This window comes from Ailuropoda melanoleuca, chromosome 8 (genome assembly GCF_002007445.2).
Source record: "Ailuropoda melanoleuca isolate Jingjing chromosome 8, ASM200744v2, whole genome shotgun sequence".
NCBI classification, from domain to species: Eukaryota; Metazoa; Chordata; class Mammalia; order Carnivora; family Ursidae; genus Ailuropoda; species Ailuropoda melanoleuca.
Genome location: NC_048225.1, coordinates 89439174 through 89457428, shown reverse-complemented (window position 1 = coordinate 89457428; position 18255 = coordinate 89439174). Strand labels below are relative to the sequence as shown.

The 18255-nt window shown below is 35.6% G+C and overlaps 1 protein-coding gene across 4 annotated transcripts in view; it reads left to right on the top strand.

Annotated features, from left to right (window-relative positions):
- Nucleotides 1-18255, top strand: part of CEP350 (centrosomal protein 350) — a 150115-nt gene that overhangs the window by 112283 nt on the left and 19577 nt on the right. For all 4 annotated transcript variants that reach the window (XM_019801310.2, XM_034666851.1, XM_019801309.2 and 1 more), the window contains 6 exons: nt 2676-2820; nt 7628-7788; nt 10483-10619; nt 13502-13584; nt 14969-16971; nt 17782-18189. In XM_019801310.2, the coding sequence (XP_019656869.1) occupies nt 2676-2820; nt 7628-7788; nt 10483-10619; nt 13502-13584; nt 14969-16971; nt 17782-18189 (2937 nt within the window). The remainder of the gene's footprint in view (nt 1-2675; nt 2821-7627; nt 7789-10482; nt 10620-13501; nt 13585-14968; nt 16972-17781; nt 18190-18255) is intronic.

The following is an 18255-nucleotide window of genomic DNA, read 5'->3' as shown; positions in this document are numbered from 1 at the left end:
TTAAGTTTAATTTAAATTTAAAGATAATATATGGGAAAAATACAGGTTCTTATTAAAATCTGTATTCTGTCATATAATAGAAACAATAAGATCTTAAACCATACCGTTGTGCCTTTTCTATAATTTAATTAATAACCGCCCTTATAAATCAGAATAAAAGTAGTGGTTTCATCTCTTTAAAGCAGACCTGAAATGGTTATTGACTCTCAACTAGAATAATGGTCACTATTAGAATAAGGTTTTCCACATTGTCCCTAATTCTATACTTCATCAAAAAAACCTGATAAAAACTTAAACTAGAAACTTAACTGTTTTTATTTTTTAATTTGATTTTATAAAGTATATAAAGAAATTAGCATAATATTATTAAATATTAAGTGAACACAAACTTTGTTAAAGTCTCTCTATGTCTAAAAAAAGGAATACACTTAAATTCAGAGTGGAATATCCTTCCTTTGGTAGAGTCTTCATTTCATTGTGGATACGAAGAATGAATTGCATTTCCCCTATTGAAAAATCAGTCAGATTCATGTGTGTTATGGGACCTGAAAGATTTGGAGGAAAAACATTTTTTATCCAATGATCTAATGAAGAACCTTTTCCCTGCTATGTTGCAAAATATTCCAATGCCTTGCGTGCATACCTGAAAACAGTGGTTTTAGATTATAAAAGGCTTCTAATTAAATTATCATGTTAGCAAATTCTTAGTTATTATGTGAAAATTGGCTTGTATGCATAACTGTAGCATGGAATTTAAACCAAACTGTGTTTTTTGACACGATCTTATTGCTTCCTGTGAATTGATTAGATCCTACCTAGCTTTGTTATTGAGATTCAGAATAGCCATCACCTGATCAGTCTCTAAAAATTAGTTTTTTTCCTCTCAAGAAAATACGTCAAAGAAATAAAACTAGTGTGTCTTAAAGTGGTTTTTATAGTAAAAACTAGTATTTATTGATTGCTTACTTACAAGTATTAGCTAATATGCTGAATGCCTTATGTGGATTATCCTCACAAGAGTTCTACAGATACTGTGTTAAGCCCCACTCTGTAGCTCAGCAGGCTAGGCAGCTTGCCCAAATTCACAGATATAGGAAGTGATGATAGCTAGACATTCTCACTTCCACCTGACACCAGGGTAGAAATTATATCGTTTGTAATACTCTCTTGTGGACAGTCTTCTTACGCTCTCTTTTCTTCCCTTCCTCCCTTCCTCTTTTTTCCTTCTTTCCACAAAACTAGTACATATTTATTATTTTTAAGGTTCTTTTTCAGTACCAACTGGTACACAGAACTGTTTAAGTTTAAGGTGTACAGCATAATGGTTTGACATGTATATATTTTGAAATGATTGTTACAATAAATTTAGTTAATATCCCTCATTTCATATAGTAACCAAAAAATGTCTTTTTCCTTATAATGAGAATGTTTATGCTCCTCTCTTAGCGATTTTCCCACGTACCATATAGCAACATTAACTGTAGTCATTACATTGTACACTACATCCCTAGGACTTACGTATCTTATAACTGGAAGTTTGTACCTTTGCCCACCTTCCTCCAATTCCCCTCACTTCTGGTAACCACAAATCTGATCTCTTCTTCTATGAGTTTTTTTTTGTTTTGTTTTGTTTTTAAGATTCTACATATATGGGGCGCCTGGGTGGCACAGCGGTTGAGCGTCTGCCTTCGGCTCAGGGCGTGATCCCGGCGTTATGGGATCGACCCACACCAGGCTCCTCTGCTATGAGCCTGCTTCTTCCTCTCCTACTCCCCCTGCTTGTGTTCCCTCTCTCGCTGGCTGTCTCTATCTCTGTCAAATAAATAAATAAAATCTTAAAAAAAAAAAAAAAAAGATTCTACATATAAGTGAGATCATACAGTATTTGTCTTTCTCTGACTTATTTCTCCTAGCACAATGCCTTCAAGGTCTATCCGTGTTGCAAATGGCAGGATTTCCTCCCTTCATTATTGCTGAATAGTATTCCCCTGTGTGTGTGTGTGTGTGTGAGAGAGAGAGAGAGAGAGAGAGAGAGAGAGAGAGAGAAAGCATGCACACACACACACATACATACACCATGTTTTCTTTATCCATTTATCTGTCAAGGAGAGCTACCATATGATCCAGCAACTCCACTTCTGGGTATATTATCTGAAGGAAATTAAATTACTATGTTAAAAAGATACCTGCACTACGTTTAGAATTTTTTTAATAAAAAAAATTGAGGGTAAGGGCGCCTGGGTGGCCCAGGCTTAACCATCTGCCTTTGGCTCAGGTCATGATATCAGAGTCCTGGGATGGAGCCCCATGTTGGCCTCCCTGCTCAGCCACGAGTCTGCTTCTCTCTCCCCACTCCTCTCTCTCTCTCACTCTCTCTCAAATAAATAAAATCTTTTAAAAAAATAAGAGGGTAAATATCACTTAAATAGTAGCCACTCCTACTTTATTATAAACATTTTTAAAAAGCATGCTTCTTTATAACTTTTTTCTGTAACTTAAAAAAAATTGAGGTCTTCTCCTTTGTATAATTTGTAAACTGTTTTTACTTTTTTATGTAATAGAGTTATTTAAAACTCTTCGTAAATAATATCTTTAACTGCTTGGTATCTTGAATATTAAATAGATTTTACAAATGTATCACAAAACAGTTCCCACTTGGTTTTCTGTTTGAACAGTCACCTCCCAAAAGCTGCACATCCGTGTCAAAGCAGGAGTCTAGCAAAGGAAGTCATAGGACTGGAGGACAGTATCGTCTACCTGTCAAGTCCCATCAACGCTGTTACAGTTGGTCAGATGAGTCATTATCTATGACACAGTCAGGTAAGACTAATAACAAAGAATTAGTTTTCTTCGTATTATATTTGAATTCCTCTTTAATAAGCTTTGTCTGTCCATATGTTAGTATAATGTTATCCTTTGTTGCATTTGTAAAGGCTTTTTGCTTGCCAAGATTAAATCACATAATTTCATTGTTTTTCATTGATAATTTTTTCCCTTATTACACAAAATATGACAAACTGTTATATTCTTGGGTTGTTAATGGGCAGTCATTTATTCATCAGACATTTGTTGAATTTTTTTTCTATGTGCCAGGTACTGCTTATGTGTTCTCATAGTGCTCTGTGCTTCAACTTGTTATACCAGACAGCATATAAATTGTAACCAGACTTTACCCGGTGGGTCTCCCTTACTAGCGTATAGACTCCTGGAAAGGAGAGTCTGTATCTTGTTAACATTTGTCGCACCAGAACCTAGCAGGTACTTTGCATTGCAAATGACAGGTATTTATTAAATGTTTCTTGAATGAATGAATGATGACCATGAGGAGAGATAGGAAGAGGTAGTGAAGGTTAGTTTAAGTTTCAAAGGAGGAAAGGTAGAGAACAGATTGCAAATAGCAGTGGCGAACATTGTCTATTTTCCTGTAACCTCTATGCTACTATAAAACTCTGTGGTATTAGATTATGAAAGAATGAACAGCCTCTATTCTATAAGACTTCAGTCTATAAGATTTGATCTTGGGAAACATGTCTATATAGGCATTGCTCAGTTTATGTAAGGTTCCAGGGATGATTAATACTCTATTTGATGTATGCCTATTGAGCTCATTTTCAGTTTGCATTTGAGAGTAGACATTTAATAGAAGAAAAGTGAAAAATATTATTCTTATTTTGGCCTTTGATCCTTTTCTGTATCCCCTGTTTTTAGTGTTTCAAACGATAATAAATCATGGGATTTTCTGACACCCATATTTATAAACCACTCTTTTTCTTTGAATAACTGCATAATATTTCAAAGAGTAGATATACCATAAGTTATTTAACCATTTCCCTAGTGATGATCATTCAGATTTTCTCAAAATTGCCAATAATGCTCTAATGAACATCTTCATGTATATATTCTTGTTGAATATTTCAGTAAGAATAAATTCTTAGAAATGGAATTACTAGGGGCGCCTGGGTGGCACAGCGGTTAAGCGTCTGCCTTCGGCTCAGGGCGTGATCCCAGCGTTATGGGATCGAGCCCCACATCAAGCTCTTCTGCTATGAGCCTGCTTCTTCCCTCTCCCGCTCCCCCTGCTTGTGTTCCCTTTCTCGCTGGCTGTCTCTATCTCTGTCAAATAAATAAATAAAATCTTTAAAAAAAAAAATGGAATTACTAGGTCAGCCCAGTTGAAGAATGTTGTCTACCATATTTATTTGTTGAAAATTATTATTATTTTATGTATTTGCTTTCCCGTACTCTGGTGAAAAGTTACAGCCAGTGGAGTAACATGTCAGTAGATATAAACTTGATACTTGGAAACATGGAATCTTATCTTGGCTCCGTTACTCACTGGTGACTTTCTCCAAGTTTCTTTCCCATATTGGATAATCTTTTCCATCTGTTCCATGGAATAATGTCATAACCATCCCTGCATGAGTTACAGACCAAGAATTAATGATAATGTTAATAAGATACTATTTTATTGATAAAACGTAATTCAAGTAAGAATAGTTTTAGAGAAATAGCTCTGAGATTTTTAAACTATAGATGACATCTACCTGTTAATGATGACATCATTAAATGCAGTGTTTGTGGTCAATTTTAATGTAGTGGAGTTATATAATGCCTTTCTCACGTGATGGAGTTTGTTACCAGCCAAATTAATACAGGCCATATGTGCCAAATAATCAGAAACTTAATTTTTTCGATTAGATTATTCTGTCCATCTTGATGTGTTTAAACCGAAGTATCATTTACCTGTCCCCTGCTCTCTTCCCCACTACCCAAAGAATCCCTAAAGGAGAGAATTCCATAAAGGCAATAAATTCATCTAGAGATTCTCTTAGATGTTACTAATGATAAGTACTATGCAGTAATACTATATTTGGGCAGATATATAATATATTCCCATTTACTCTCGTAGACTTTAATTTCCCTTGATTTGTATACTTTGATTTCTTTAGTACTTAAAAATAGAAACATTTTCCAGCGTCTTTCATCTAAAAACTCCAAGTTTTTCATCATCTGCTGTTAAATCTTCACAACCACAGATGATAAATATTTTTATTAGAATAATCACTGCTGGCATATGCAATTTTTAAAATGTATTAATTTAAAATAATCATTTTGGAACGGGGGCAAAGTTGAAACTGAGTCTGTGGGAATATAATGGTCCTGTATATAATTTTATCAAAGTAATGTCTCAAGTTTTGGAAGCACGTAAAAGCTCATCAAGCTAAAAGAAGCACAATTTTAGAAGATGCAAATGTATGGGTTTGTACTTCATTTTAGAAAGATTTTAATTTTTAGGTCAGCCTGCAGTCCTACTCCCAATTGTTATACTAGAATCATCAATTGGATCTCTAAAAAGCCTGCCACTAAGTGTTCAGAACCTTTTAACCCTGAAACCAATTGATTACTTTTTTTATAAATTAAAAAAAAAATAATAAGGGAAATAGTTGCTTTCTCCCCACCACCACCGTTTTTAGTTTTAGACCAAAAAATATGTTACCTAAAATATAGCTACATAAAATGTTGGTCTTATATGAGTATGAATCGCCCCATCATTTATTGCACTTTTATGGTAGGTGAGGTGCTGTGCTGTGTGCTTTAGTCACCTTATTGAACTTCACATCAATTCTAGAAATCGGTAGGCGTCAAACACCTTACTGACTACCAGTAGTAGACCTTGAAAAGGGCCTTTATTATTATGTTATTTTGTGAATGTTGGTCAGTAAATAGTGAGCTTTGCCCATGCTAGGGGCTCAGTATGATGCCACCACTGGTGTAAGATGTGTGTAACTTTCCAGAGGCACCTTAAGTCAGCAGTATAGAAGTGACAGGAGCTTAGATTTCATTATTTCTAATCCAGATATTGGGATCACACTATCACAAAAAACTATAATCCTTTTGCATTTAAGTAAATTCCGTAACTAGTTCTTATGCAATTTAATCTAAAGTACCTGAAAAACACCTGGTTATTTATGGTGTAATGTAATGTACATCTGAGTCTTCAGATCTATATATAATAATATTTCTATTGTAATAGTATTTCTATTGCTATTAAATGTCTCATTCAGCATTAGTGTGTGGAAATGATACCATCGTGTGATTTTAGGAGGAACTGTAAGGAATAGTCATTTTTATTCTATGTAATTTCCATATGTAGTGAAATAAGCATCTTCTTTCTTCCTTTCTTCTTTCCATCCTCCCTCCCTTCCTTCCTTTCTTCCTTTCGCAGCGAAGCAAGGTTTATTGAGCGATAGCAAAGTGATAGTACAAAGCTCCCGAGGAGGGAGGGGACCCAAGAGGGTTGCCCTAAGCAGCATCTTTAAATGATACTATTTCATAGCATGTATGTGGCACTTATTTTAAGGAAATGTCTTTTTCATGATTTTGCTGTGACTGCATATCTACTTTGTGTGTTCGCATGTTTAGGAAACTATTGGGAAGAAAATAAGATTTAACTAGCTTCATTTCAGTTATTTTAAATATTTTAAGAGCTTCTAAAGAAAGGTTACAGCGGAGTATATTTCTTTTTAATTTCTCTCTTTCCTTTTATGTGGTATTAAGACATCATCTGATGATTCACAGTTTAAAATGACAAAATTTCAGGGTGCCTTGGTGGCTCAGTTGGTTAAGCGTCCCACTCTTGGTTTTGGCTCAGTTCATGATCTCAGGGTCATGAGATCAAGCCCTGCAATTGGGCTCTGCACTCAGTGGGGAGTCTGCTTGGGATTCTCTCTCTCCCTCTCCCTCTGCCCCTTCCCCTGCTCACACACATACACACACACACTCTCTCTCTTTCTCTAAAATAAATAAATCTTTAAAGAGATAAAATGACAAAATTTCAGGGTGTCTGGGTGGCTCAGTTAAGTATCCGACTCTTGATCTCAGCTCAGGTCTTGATCCGTGGTTAAGTTCAGGTCCTACACTGGGCTTCATGCTGGGCGTGGAGCCTACTTTGAAAACAACAAAAGACAGAATTTCAGTTTGTTTTTAATATTACTTAAAAACTATTAACAAGTAAGGGGAAGGACAGATAAACGTGATTATCTTGTCATCAGGAAATAATTCCTTACAATGTCCAAATTTTACTAATTTACTAATTTCAACTTCTAGTTGCTTATCTCACCAAGGCAGGGTACCTTGAGATTTATTTGCAATTTCAAATAGTAAAATTAGAAAGTGAAAATAAATAGGAGGAGACCTTCCCCCCCGCCCCGCCCCTGCCACCCAGTAGAGATTTAGGGGAAAGGAGGGGGAACGTAAATCACTAATAAATTTTTTTCAAAAGCTCAAATTCTTTAATTTTAAATGTTAGATTGACTTTATTTAATATCACATTGCTGCTTTTCATTAATATAATTGTTATTGAATTAACTATTCTTTTTTTTAAGATTTATTTATTCACTTGAGAGAGAGAGGGAGCAAGGCAGGCTAGGGGCAGAGGGAGAGAGAGAGAATCTCAAGTAGACTCCCTGCTGAGTGTGGAGCCTGAAGCAAGGCTCAGTACCAGGACCCTGAGATCATGACCTGAGCCAAAATCAAGAGTCAGACACTTAACCAACTGAGTCACCCAGATGCCCCAAGTTAACTATTCCTAAGTTAAAATTAATAAGAGATTTTGTATCTCTTTCAGAAACAACATCTGACCAAAGTGACATTGAAGGTAGAATCAGAGCCCTAAAGGATGAGCTGCGAAAAAGGAAATCAGTTGTGGACCAGCTGAAGAAGGAACAGAGAAAACGGCAGAAGGAAAGATTGAAAGCCCAAGAAGCCAGTCTGATCAAACAGTTAGAGGTTAGACATAGGAGGAAGGGGGTTCAATATCAAGGCTAATGTATATGTGAAGACTAAAATGTTTTTAATGCTGTTAATAAAGTAATGGATTAGAATTTTTCGATATTAGTTTGGTGCCACATTTTAACCTCTTTTTAAACAGTCTGAGGTTATCTAAACAATTAAATATTAAAATCAAGTACTAAATAAAGGGGTTTTTTCTAAATAAGATTAGGTCAACGAAAGATTGATATCCATGCCCTCTGAAGCAAAGAATCATTAGACAAATAATTCAATTTTTAAAAAAAAGATCAATAATTCTAGCTATTGGAATTGTTACTGCCTTTTTACAAAAATTTGTTTTTTAAGCAGAGTGATATTTCATGCCACACAAGTTTATTAATGTGACTCTTTGTACTATTTGAATGGCTCCAAAATGATAATTCTAAACTTGACTCTTTTCCCAAGCTCTAGCAGCCTTCCCTGATTCTACCCCAGGCTGGAAACCTGGTTTTGATAGCTTCCTTATTCTATTTTCTCCTATCCATTTGGTCACCAGATCCACTGATTCTTTTCTTTATAAATTTTCTTGCTTGTCATTTTCCATTCCAACTGCCATCACGCTGTTTGGAGCCTCATGACCTCTCTGCATAACCTCTTGAATGTCCCTGTCTCTGCTTGCATACCTTCTGCCAGCCTCATGTTCCTAAAATGCTACATTCATCATAGAATCGATCTAAACTTCCTGCTCCTCACAAGAATTCCTTCTTACGGCATCACCAGAGAAGATCATTCAGCTTCTACCTGAACACTTCGAGTAATAAGGAAATTTCAGATTTTCAAGGCAGTTGGTTTCATTGTTGGACTATAGGTTCTCTAAATGTTAGAAAGCTTTTTGTTATGTTTAGCCAGTATTTCTGTCTTTTTAATGGTCCTTGTTGTGGTCACACCAAATATGTGTTCCTCCTACCTTTATTAGTTTAATCATCAGATATTTAAGTGCCTATTTGTATGCCAGGAACTCAGCTAATTACTTCACACATATTTTTCATTTATCCTCAAGCAACAAGGTATGGCTTTACTGTCCCTGTCTTACAGATGAGGAAACTGAGTGTCAGGGAGATTAATGATATTCAGGGATACACAGCTCATGAGTGGTAAAGCTAGGATTTTAATATATCTCTAATTCTGAATTTTGTACCCTTACCATTATACTACACTATCTTCCACATAGAAGATAAGGCTGTTAACAGATGTGGAGAAAATAGACATTTACACGGGTACATGATACAGAGGTGGGAACAGGGATTGTAACTCACACAGATGTTTAGAAATAGGAAAAGAGTGGCTAAGGTAGAATGACCATACTGGCAAGATCATGTTGGAAAGTATTGGGAAATAAAATTTGAAAATAAAGATTATGTTCACGACCTTAGAATCAGACTGATGAGTTTGGACTTCCAGTCAGCAGTCTTCAGCCTGAGCACACATTAGAATTAACTGAGGAGCTTTTTGAAAAATACGAATATTCAGGCTCACTCCCAGAGGTATTAATTGGACTAGGGTGGGGCCCAGGATTTAAAAGCACTGGTGTAGGTAATGAGAAACCATTGAAAATTAAATGAAATATGCTTAATTGAAAAGCATTGCTCAAAAATGTTCCTTAATGGATATGGCAACCAGAAAGACCTCTAAAGAAATGCCATAGGATCCATATCATTCAACATTTTATTAAATGGTTTACAGACAAGAGAAAATTCTGTATTTAGGTTTTAGAATTATAGTATATGATGGAGAAATACATAATGTATAGCATTTCATATATCATCTTTGGATTTTATTTAGTCACAGTTGTAATAAGTCAACTACATTCATGTAAGTATAGCTTTCAGATCAGAATTCAGAGGAAGGTAAAATGGATAGTGAAAGCTGTAAAAGTAGGGATTTTAGCCCAAGTTTTAGGGGTCTGTAGCAATTGAGTAGCATCCATATGTTCATTCAGTCTTAATATTTATTGACAGCCTTTTTGGGGCCAGACACTCAGTAGGTACTGAACATACAGTGTTAAACAGAACAGCTGTAGTCTCAGATAATGATGTAAAAGTAGGGATTTTAGGCCAGAAAATTAAGAAATATAATAGATGAAGTGCTTTCCTTAGATTTCGTCCAAATTAGAATTATACATTAGTGATAATAGATACGGAATGGCTGATAACATTTTTTGTAATTCTGAACTATCATATTCTTAACCACACCCTTCTTCCTCAAGATTTATATTCCCAAGTATTCCTAAGGATTTGTATTCCCAAGAAGGTGCCATTGAACTCAGCATCATGGCTAAACTTCTTGAAAATAACATGGAAGTATTAAGACAGCCTTTAAAGAACAATTACATGATCAGCTAAAAAAGTTTTTTAATGTGGCAGAACCTGAAGTATTGCTTCATAGGTATTAAATTTCTGTAGAGTGGAGACTGTCATTTCCTAATTGATTAAGGATTATAGCTATACATCTTGCTTTTACATAGACTATTTCAAAAAGGATCTATGAATAACTTGATAGCACTCTGGGGAATGACAGTGGTACTGGGAGAAAGATTTTTACATTACATCTTCTTTACTATTTGGATATTTTACCATAAAAAATACTATTTTCTAATTTAAAATAGTTTTTTAAAATTCTGTATAGTGACTCCTCTGATTTTTCTAAACTTAGTCATATGATGAATTCATTAAGAAAACTGAAGCAGAGCTTAGCCGAGATTTGGAAACATCACCAACAGCCAAGCCTCAGATTAAAACGCTCTCCTCAGCTTCTGAAAAACCCAAGATCAAGCCCCTTCCGTTACACAGGTAGAAATTTGTGATAACTTATCTATATTATGCCTTGTTTGAGAAAAGTTTGTGAAAAGCATAAGGAGAGACTTTTAGTAGAACTATCTTTTAAGTAACTCTGAAATTATAGAAGTAAAAATATTGGTTAATATTTTTATTTTCACTAAAGTAATTTGTCATGTTACAATCACAAATCAAATATATAATAAGGTACCGATTTAAAAATACATTTTGACTTCTGAAATCTGGTGGTTGCAATGAAAATAGTATCCTCCAGTATTGCTAGTAGTAGCATTGCAAGTAGATATAGACCTTTTGAAAAGCAGTTTGCCAATGTTTCAAAAGTAGAAAACAATCTAACTTTGACTCAGTAATTCCAACTTCTGGAAACCTAGCTTGAGAAAATATGGTCTACCAGAAGTCTCTATTTGCATGAATATGTTTATCATAACATCCTTTATCTTAATATAACACATTAGAAGCAATCTTTATGTCCAAAAATGAGTGACTAGCCCGGTAAATTATGGTTCTTTCCAGGGATAGAATATTATGCAGCCAGTTAATGCAAATACAGAAGATATTAAGTAGTGACACTCGAGTATGTAAGATAGTGTATAAAAAAGTCAGGCTGCAATATTTAAAATAAATTTTGAACAGTGAGTAAGGGGTAAACAGTCAGTGGGACTGAGAAATTGGGGGCATTTCAGAGAGAAGGGCATTCATGAATAACCAAAAGCAGCAAGGAGCTTGGCATATCATAGAAACTAAGCATAATAGGATGTTGCTAAAGTTAGAAGAGACTGGAAAAATATAAACCAAATTGTGATAACCTTGAACTCACTCTTCCTTAGTAGTTTCTACTTTTCAGAAGAGATGAAGCCTTTGAAGGTTTTTAAAGAAAATATTTAGGGATTTTTTTTTTTTTGTCTGTTACAAAAATAATGTAGACTCATTATAATTATTTTTTTTTAAAGATTTTATTTATTTATTCAACAGAGATAGAGACAGCCAGCGAGAGAGGAACACAAGCAGGGGGAGTGGGAGAGGAAGAAGCAGGCTCATAGCAGAGGAGCCTGATGTGGGGCTCGATCCCATAACGCCGGGATCACGCCCTGAGCTGAAGGCAGATGCTTAACCGCTGTGCCACCCATGCGCCCCAGACTCATTATAATTAATTTCACATTACCTGAGTTTGAATCCTGGTTTCAGTACCAGCTAGCTATTTAACTTTGTCGGGCAAGTTATTTAATCTCTCTGTGCTTCAGGTTTTTTTAATAGGGATTTGTATCCCTATAATAACACCTGACTAATTAACTTGTTATGGGGGTTAAAAGACTTAACTTAGAGCAGAACTTAGCATACAATTATCACTATATATTAGTTATTATTATTATTATTATTATTATTATTATAATACTGAGGTAAGCAGTAAAAAGAAGAAAAGTTTAAATTATATACCCAACTACCCCAGAATTGCAAATGTCAACAATATTTCTTTTTAGGATTTCTTATGCTTAGATTTTATGTATATTTTTCCATTATATTATAAACTGTAAATTTTCTTTTTAGATTTTTACATAATATACTATTGAATGGCTTTTAGTTTTTTTAACCAGGCTATTGGAGGATTTTAACGAGAATGACGCAATTACACTTGTGTTCAGAGAAATCTTTCTGACTACTCTATGAAGGAAAGAGAAAAGAGTAAGCTTAGAGAAGCAGGGAGAGCAGGAGTCTAAGCCAGGCCTCAAATAATCAGTGGTAATAAGAACAGAGATAGTAGATAAATTTAGAAATATTTAAGAAGTAGGGGTGCCTGGCTAGCTCACTCAGTAGAGTATGCAACTCTTGATCTCAGGGTCTCAAGTTTGGGCCCCACATTGGGGGTAGAGTTTACTCTGAAAAAAAAAAAATTATCCTTAGAAATACTTAAAAAATATTTAAGAAGTAGACTTGACTAATTAAATCAAGTCTAGATAGTGAAGCAGTAAAAATCTGCTTCAGAATGACTCCCAGGTTTCTCTTAAGTAGTTGGTTGGGTCAAAGTTCTATTAACCTAAATGAAAAATCATATGTTCTTTTGTGGGAAGCTTATGATTTTTGTTTTAGAATACTAATTGTGAGGTGCCCATAGTTCACCTAAGGGAAATTATCCAGGAAAGATGTCAGGGTGAGATATATGGCATAAAGATGGTGGTTGAAACCACAAATATAACAACATCACTCAAAGATATGCATTCAGAGGGAATAAAGGGAGCCAAGTACTAAATATGATAAAATAGCATTTAAAGGCATTATAAAGAGACAGAGGTAGAAGGCAAATACTATGACTTTACAAATAAAGAGAAGGCAAGAAAATGAAGAATGTAGCTCTTCCTGTTAAAGAATAAGAGAGGACATCAGCAGGATGTGGAAGAATGAAGAATTCAGGGGCAGAATTTTGAGGCTCATAGCATACAAGCTAAGGGGAAAAATCTCCAGGTTGAAGGACTAAAGATTATAGGAAAGAGAATGTGTAATTGAGGAGCACCAGTGAAGAGGCTCTGGAACTGTTTGAGATTTTAGGAAGAAAGAGGTTCAAATAATCAGCTTTGAGTAAAGGTGAAAGATACCACTTTTTCTTCCCTGCAGACAGGAGGAAAGGCTGTGAATATAGATATATTTGTAGGTGGAAAGTTTGGCAGTAAGAAAGTTCATGCTGGTGGTCTCTGTTTTTCTCACTAAAAGAAGCAAGATCATCTACTGAGAGTGATGAGGGCCAGAAATAGGCTTGATGAAAGTGACAGGGTGGAGCACACCTGTGAAGAAGAGGTAGTTGTCTAGGACTTGACTGCTTTTTTTCACCAGTTATTATAGCATCAGCATACATTTATTTCTGCTCATTAATTTTTCTGTTTCAGATCTGAAACAGCCAAGAACTGGAAATCACTAACAGAATCAGAACGCTCCAGAGGATCATTGGAGTCCATTGCTGAACATGTTGGTATGTAACTAGAAAAAATAATTGTGTTGTGTCTACACAGACTAGGGAATTATGCAAATGCCTCTACAGTTCTTCCTCTACAGCTTTTTGATTAAAAAATAAATTTCTTAAGAGAGAATAATTATTGAAATTTTAAGTTACTTGATATTTTAAAGTGATTTATTGGTTATATATAAATTTTGTAAGTCTTTATTGTCCCAAATTTATGATTAAAAAAATGAAGCATAGGGGCGCCTGGGTGGCACAGCGGTTAAGCGTCTGCCTTCGGCTCAGGGCGTGATCCCGGCGTTATGGGATCGAGCCCCACATCAGGCTCCTCCGCTATGAGCCTGCTTCTTCCTCTCCCGCTCCCCCTGCTTGTGTTTCCTCTCTCTCTGGCTGTCTCTAACTCTGTCGAATAAATAAATAAAAAATGTTAAAAAAAAAAAAATGAAGCATAAAGACATTAATCTAAAATGGCTGAGTGTATCATTGGCATCATTAACCAGAGTTTATAACTGAGTATATATTTTTTAGCCTATACTATTGTTCAGAGGTTAAGTGGTCATATATATTTTTTTCAACTTAATGCAAAGAAGGGTAAGAATTGCTGAAAATAAAATATAGTTCAATGAGGAAATAACACTGAGACATAAAAAAGCCTACTTAACAAGCAACAACAAAATAGAGATTTGGATTAAAAACTTTTAATTCTTGGTTTGTTAGCTTATCACGTTTTTTTCCCTTCAATTTTAGCTCTTAAAATGCTATATTTGGGGTGTCTGGGATTGAGCCCCACATTGGGCTGTGTGCTCAGCAGGGAGTCTGCTTATGGATTGTCTCTCTGCCCCTCCCCCAACTCAAGTTTTCTCTCTCTCTCTCTCTCTCTAATAAATAAATTTTTTAAAAAATGCTGTATTTGCAAAAATAGTTTTCTTTTTTCTTGTGTTTTTTTACATTTGAGAGTTTAGTTTAAGTCCCCAGGAAAATTCATTCTTCTTGAAGTGTATACAGAAGTATATTTGTCCTTCCTTCATTGTTTTCTATATGAAATATGTGTGTAATATCCATTGTACAGTTCTGGTTTTGCATGGTTTAAGGATGATCATGCAAATCAATGTCCCCATAAACTTATGGCCATTTTTCTTCACTTTATAAGTTAAGACAACATTTAAGAAATTATTTCAAACTTTAAATTTTCAATCATTCTAAATGTTCTGGTTATTATTGGTACAATATATTCTCTTAAAGGAAAAACTTACCTTATATGGTAACCAAAAGCAGGTTATAGTTATTGCCCAGAGTTTTTCCTCATAAAGATTTGGCTTTTATTTAGCCTTTGGTTCTAGAAGTTCAAAGATTGTAATTAAATAATTTTGATAATGATTTTTTCTTTTCCTTTAAGATGCTGCATTGGCGGGTTCTGAGAGATCAGTATCAGAAAGGTCTTTATCTGCATATGCAAAGAGAGTGATTGAATTGGATAGACAAACAGAAGAGCATTTTCAGACTTCATCTCCAATTCTTAGATCATCAAGGAGAACCAGAGCAGAATCTGGAGATTCTCTAGAAAATGTACCTTCATTACCTCTTCTCAAAGAATTGAATGCCCCCAATAGAATTCTGGATGTGTCAGATGCCAAGGTTGAAGAAGACTGTAGTCAAAAATCAGAAATACAAGAAGTAGACTATACAAAACTGGAGACGAGTGTGATTGAAGATGCCTATTCGAAACAATCTAGGAAGTCTGATGTCTTACTGAAACTAGACCTGGAACAGGGAGATTCATCTGAAATTCTTTCAAGGAAAGATCTTCCTTTAGAGTCTGTAAATGTTCAGAAGGACTTAGTTAGATTAGCCATTGAAAATCTACATAGAAAGGAGTTAAAAGAGAAAGAGTCAGATCAAGACACGGATCATAGTCCAAACATCCAGTCAGAAAAAGACATTCAAGAACAAAAGAACATAAAAGAAAGGGACTTGTCTTTGTTAGAACATCTTTTTGCTCCTAAAGAGATATCATACTCTGAAGATTTTGAAGTGTCTTCTTTCAGGAAAGACATTTCAGCTGAATTGTACAAAGATGACTTCAAGGTGTCATCTTTGTTGTCACTCAGGAAAGACTCTCAGTCTTGCAGAGATGAATCCCAGCCAACCAGGAACTCTACAAGTAGAGCCATTAGCTTGGGCAGTGATGATGAAATCAGTGAGTGCCTCAGTGAGAAAAGCCTTTCTGTTCGTAGCAGTGTCCACTCTGAGAGGCTGTTGGAACTCAAGTCCCCTACTGAGCTTATGAAAAGTAAGGAGCGCAGTGATGTAGAGCATGATCAGGGCGTTACAGAATCCCCTCCCTTGGTTTCAGTTTCTGTGGCAGATGAGTTACGTGATTTCCACATTGGTGATAGGGTGTTGATTGGCAATGTTCAGCCAGGAACTCTTCGATTCAAAGGTGTGACTAGTTTTGCTAAAGGATATTGGGCTGGAGTGGAGTTGGATAAAGCTGAAGGAAATAACAATGGAACATATGACGGCATTGTATACTTTGTGTGCAAAGAGAAGCATGGTATTTTTGCTCCTCCTCAAAAAATATCTCACATTCCAGAAAACTTTGATGACTATGTAGACATAAATGAAGATGAAGAGTCTTACTCAGATGGGCAGTATCAATTCTATAGTCAAGAACAAAAAGATACAGCAGGTTCCAAGTTTGATAGAGAAAAGGAGGCTGTTGAATATTTTTATGAGGACTCGCAACCTAGTATGCACGATATAGAAGCCTCACTTGATAGAAGCCTTAAAATAGAAACAGACAACATTCAGGACATTTCAGGGGTACTTGAAGCCCATGTTCACCAGCAGTCTTCGGTGGATTCACTGATCTGTTCAAAGGAAAACAAAGACCTTGTTTCTGGTGCCACAGAAAAGGTTTCCATTGCTCTAGAAGGTGTTACTTTAGATAATAACTGTTCTGAAGAGTTAAAGAAACAACAGCAGTTTACAGAAAAGGAGGAGAATCTATATCCAGAGGTGTCAGAAAAGCTTTCTACTCCACTTTTGGATCTTTTAACAAGAGAAAAGAACCAATTGGAAGCCCAGCTGAGATCATCACAAAGTGAGGGGAAAAAGTCACAGCAACAGCTAGAAAAAGTCAGCTTACTGACAGACAGTTTACTAACAGTCTTTGTGAAGGACACGGTCAATCAACTACAAGAAATCAAAAAAGCTAGGAATGAGAAAATCCAGCTTAGCAATCAGGAGCTTCTTGATGATGATCAAAAGAAAGTATCACCCCAAGCCCTATCCCCAAATCTTGAGGAACAGTCATCAAGTGTTCCAGGTTGCTTCTTAAAGTCTGAATTGGAAGATGAAAAAGAAGAGATTTCTTCACCAGATATATGCCCCAGACCTGTAAGTATTTTATCTAGACAGATAAAACCCTGATGGGTTTTTTGTGACATATTATTTATTGGATAAAAATCACTGTACTAGTTTTTAAAGACCTTGTCACTGTTTTTCTGTCTGAAGTATAATTGTCCTCTGTTATGTCATGAGTGGTCACTGTAGGGTTGTCACAAACACTAGCAGCTTTGTGCTGGATTGATGACCCTCGTGTGTAGTCCACAGGTTAGAGTCCCTTCCAGATTCACTGAACAGATTTATTTCATGCAGCTTTCCAGTGATTCTCAATCCAATTCCTTTTTTGCCTATGAAATTATTTGTCCACCTAGCTACTCAGTTACCCTGCAGGTATTACGAGTTGTGATGTTGATTCTGGTAAAACTGAAATATATCCACTATGACATACACTCAGACCATCAGCTTACTTAGGTTGCCCGTGGACAGTTGAACAAAAGTAATGATTTTGAGTAACTTGAGCCAGATAATCAAGAAAGGTGAGAAATTTCGTATACCATTTCCATACCCCACAGATAGGAGAGTGCCTCAGAAACAAAATGATGATTCAAAAAGAAAAAAACAACTAATCAATAAACATTTTATAAAAATTTAGTTTTAAGGCTTATGTAAGCACGATAATGGGAAACAGGATAGTTTTTTCTTAAATTGTTAATTAGTAGCCACCATATTGTTTTTGTTTTGCTTATAGAGAAATAATAAATATACAAATAATACATTTGCTTTGTCTTAAAAAAAAAAAACCCAAATGAGTGATCTGAGGTCACTAAATGGTACTCTATTTGAATGGTTCCATTTCTGTAGGAGAGTCCTGTATTTGGTGCCAGTGGGCAGGAAGAACTTGCGAAGAGACTTGCTGAACTTGAAATCAGCCGGGAGTTCCTGAGCGTGTTAGGAGACGATCAAGACTGGTTTGATGAAGACTTTGGCTTGAGCTCTTCTCACAAGATCCCCAAAAATAAGGCAGAAGAAACAATTGTACCTTTGATGGCAGAACCTAAAAGAGCTCCCCAGAAGCCATGTGAAACACTATTGGCAGTCCCACATACTACAGAAGAAGTGGAAATTCTTGTACATAATGCGGCGGAAGAACTCTGGAAATGGAAGGAATTAGGTCATGATCTTCATAGCATCAGCATTCCTACAAAACTGCTTGGCTGTGCCAGTAAGGGTCTAGATATAGAAAGCACTAGTAAAAGGGTCTACAAACAGGTATGTGATGTGGAAGGATAATTCTAATTTTTAAATTTATCTCCGTTGTCTGAAATTTGGATTCTT